Raw genomic sequence first — 663 nt, 5'->3', positions numbered from 1 at the left:
ATGATTTTACAAGAGATGATGGAGATAGTCATTATGATGTTTCCGACGACTCTGAAGATGATTATGTCTCTGACGAACATGACCAATTTTCATCTGAACTTTTTCACCGGGTTTCTGATGAAAAACCCACTTTCCCCAAGAAACTTGCAATAGATGATTTTACAAAAGATGATGGAGATAGTCATTATGATGTTTCCGACGACTCTGAAGATGATTATGTCTCTGACGAACATGACCAATTTTCATCTGAACTTTTTCACCGGGTTTCTGATGAAAAACCCACTTTCCCCAAGAAACTTGCAATAGATGATTTTACAAAAGATGATGGAGATAGTCATTATGATGTTTCCGACGACTCTGAAGATGATTATGTCTCTGATTCCTAAGCTTCTGGCGAACATAATAAGTTTTCGGACAACTATAAAAATGGTAACAGCGAATTGAACAGCTATTTTTCATATTAACGATTCTTTTCTGTATGATGTAATTACGGTGGAAACAAGTTATATTGTGTAAATTTAGGTATGCATGTAAAATCTACTTAAAAAAATTTAAAAATTAATATAAAAATTTATATTAACAAAAAACATTATAATACAGTAATTGTGCATGAAGAATTATTTTCTTTTTTTACGTTATTACGCTCTAGTTACGTTATTACGC

The 663-nt window shown here is 32.0% G+C and overlaps 1 protein-coding gene across 3 annotated transcripts in view; it reads left to right on the top strand.

The window, feature by feature from the left end:
* Nucleotides 1–657, top strand: part of LOC116850037 (protein PIF-like) — a 3,238-nt gene extending 2,581 nt beyond the window's left edge. For 2 of the 3 annotated variants that reach the window (XM_032827831.1, XM_032827829.1), the window contains exon 3: nt 16–657. In XM_032827831.1, coding sequence (XP_032683722.1) covers nt 16–386 — 371 coding nt within the window. In that variant the 3' untranslated portion in view covers nt 387–657. The other variant, XM_032827830.1, reaches the window with a different exon arrangement.
* Nucleotides 658–663: the final 6 nt, after the last annotated feature.

The sequence above is a fragment of the Odontomachus brunneus genome, unplaced genomic scaffold (assembly GCF_010583005.1).
Source record: "Odontomachus brunneus isolate Ranch 3 - 2012 unplaced genomic scaffold, Obru_v1 Obru_scaffold_132, whole genome shotgun sequence".
Lineage (NCBI taxonomy): Eukaryota > Metazoa > Arthropoda > Insecta > Hymenoptera > Formicidae > Odontomachus > Odontomachus brunneus.
Note: the sequence above shows the minus strand (reverse complement) of the source record. Positions and strands in the feature narration are given on the sequence as shown.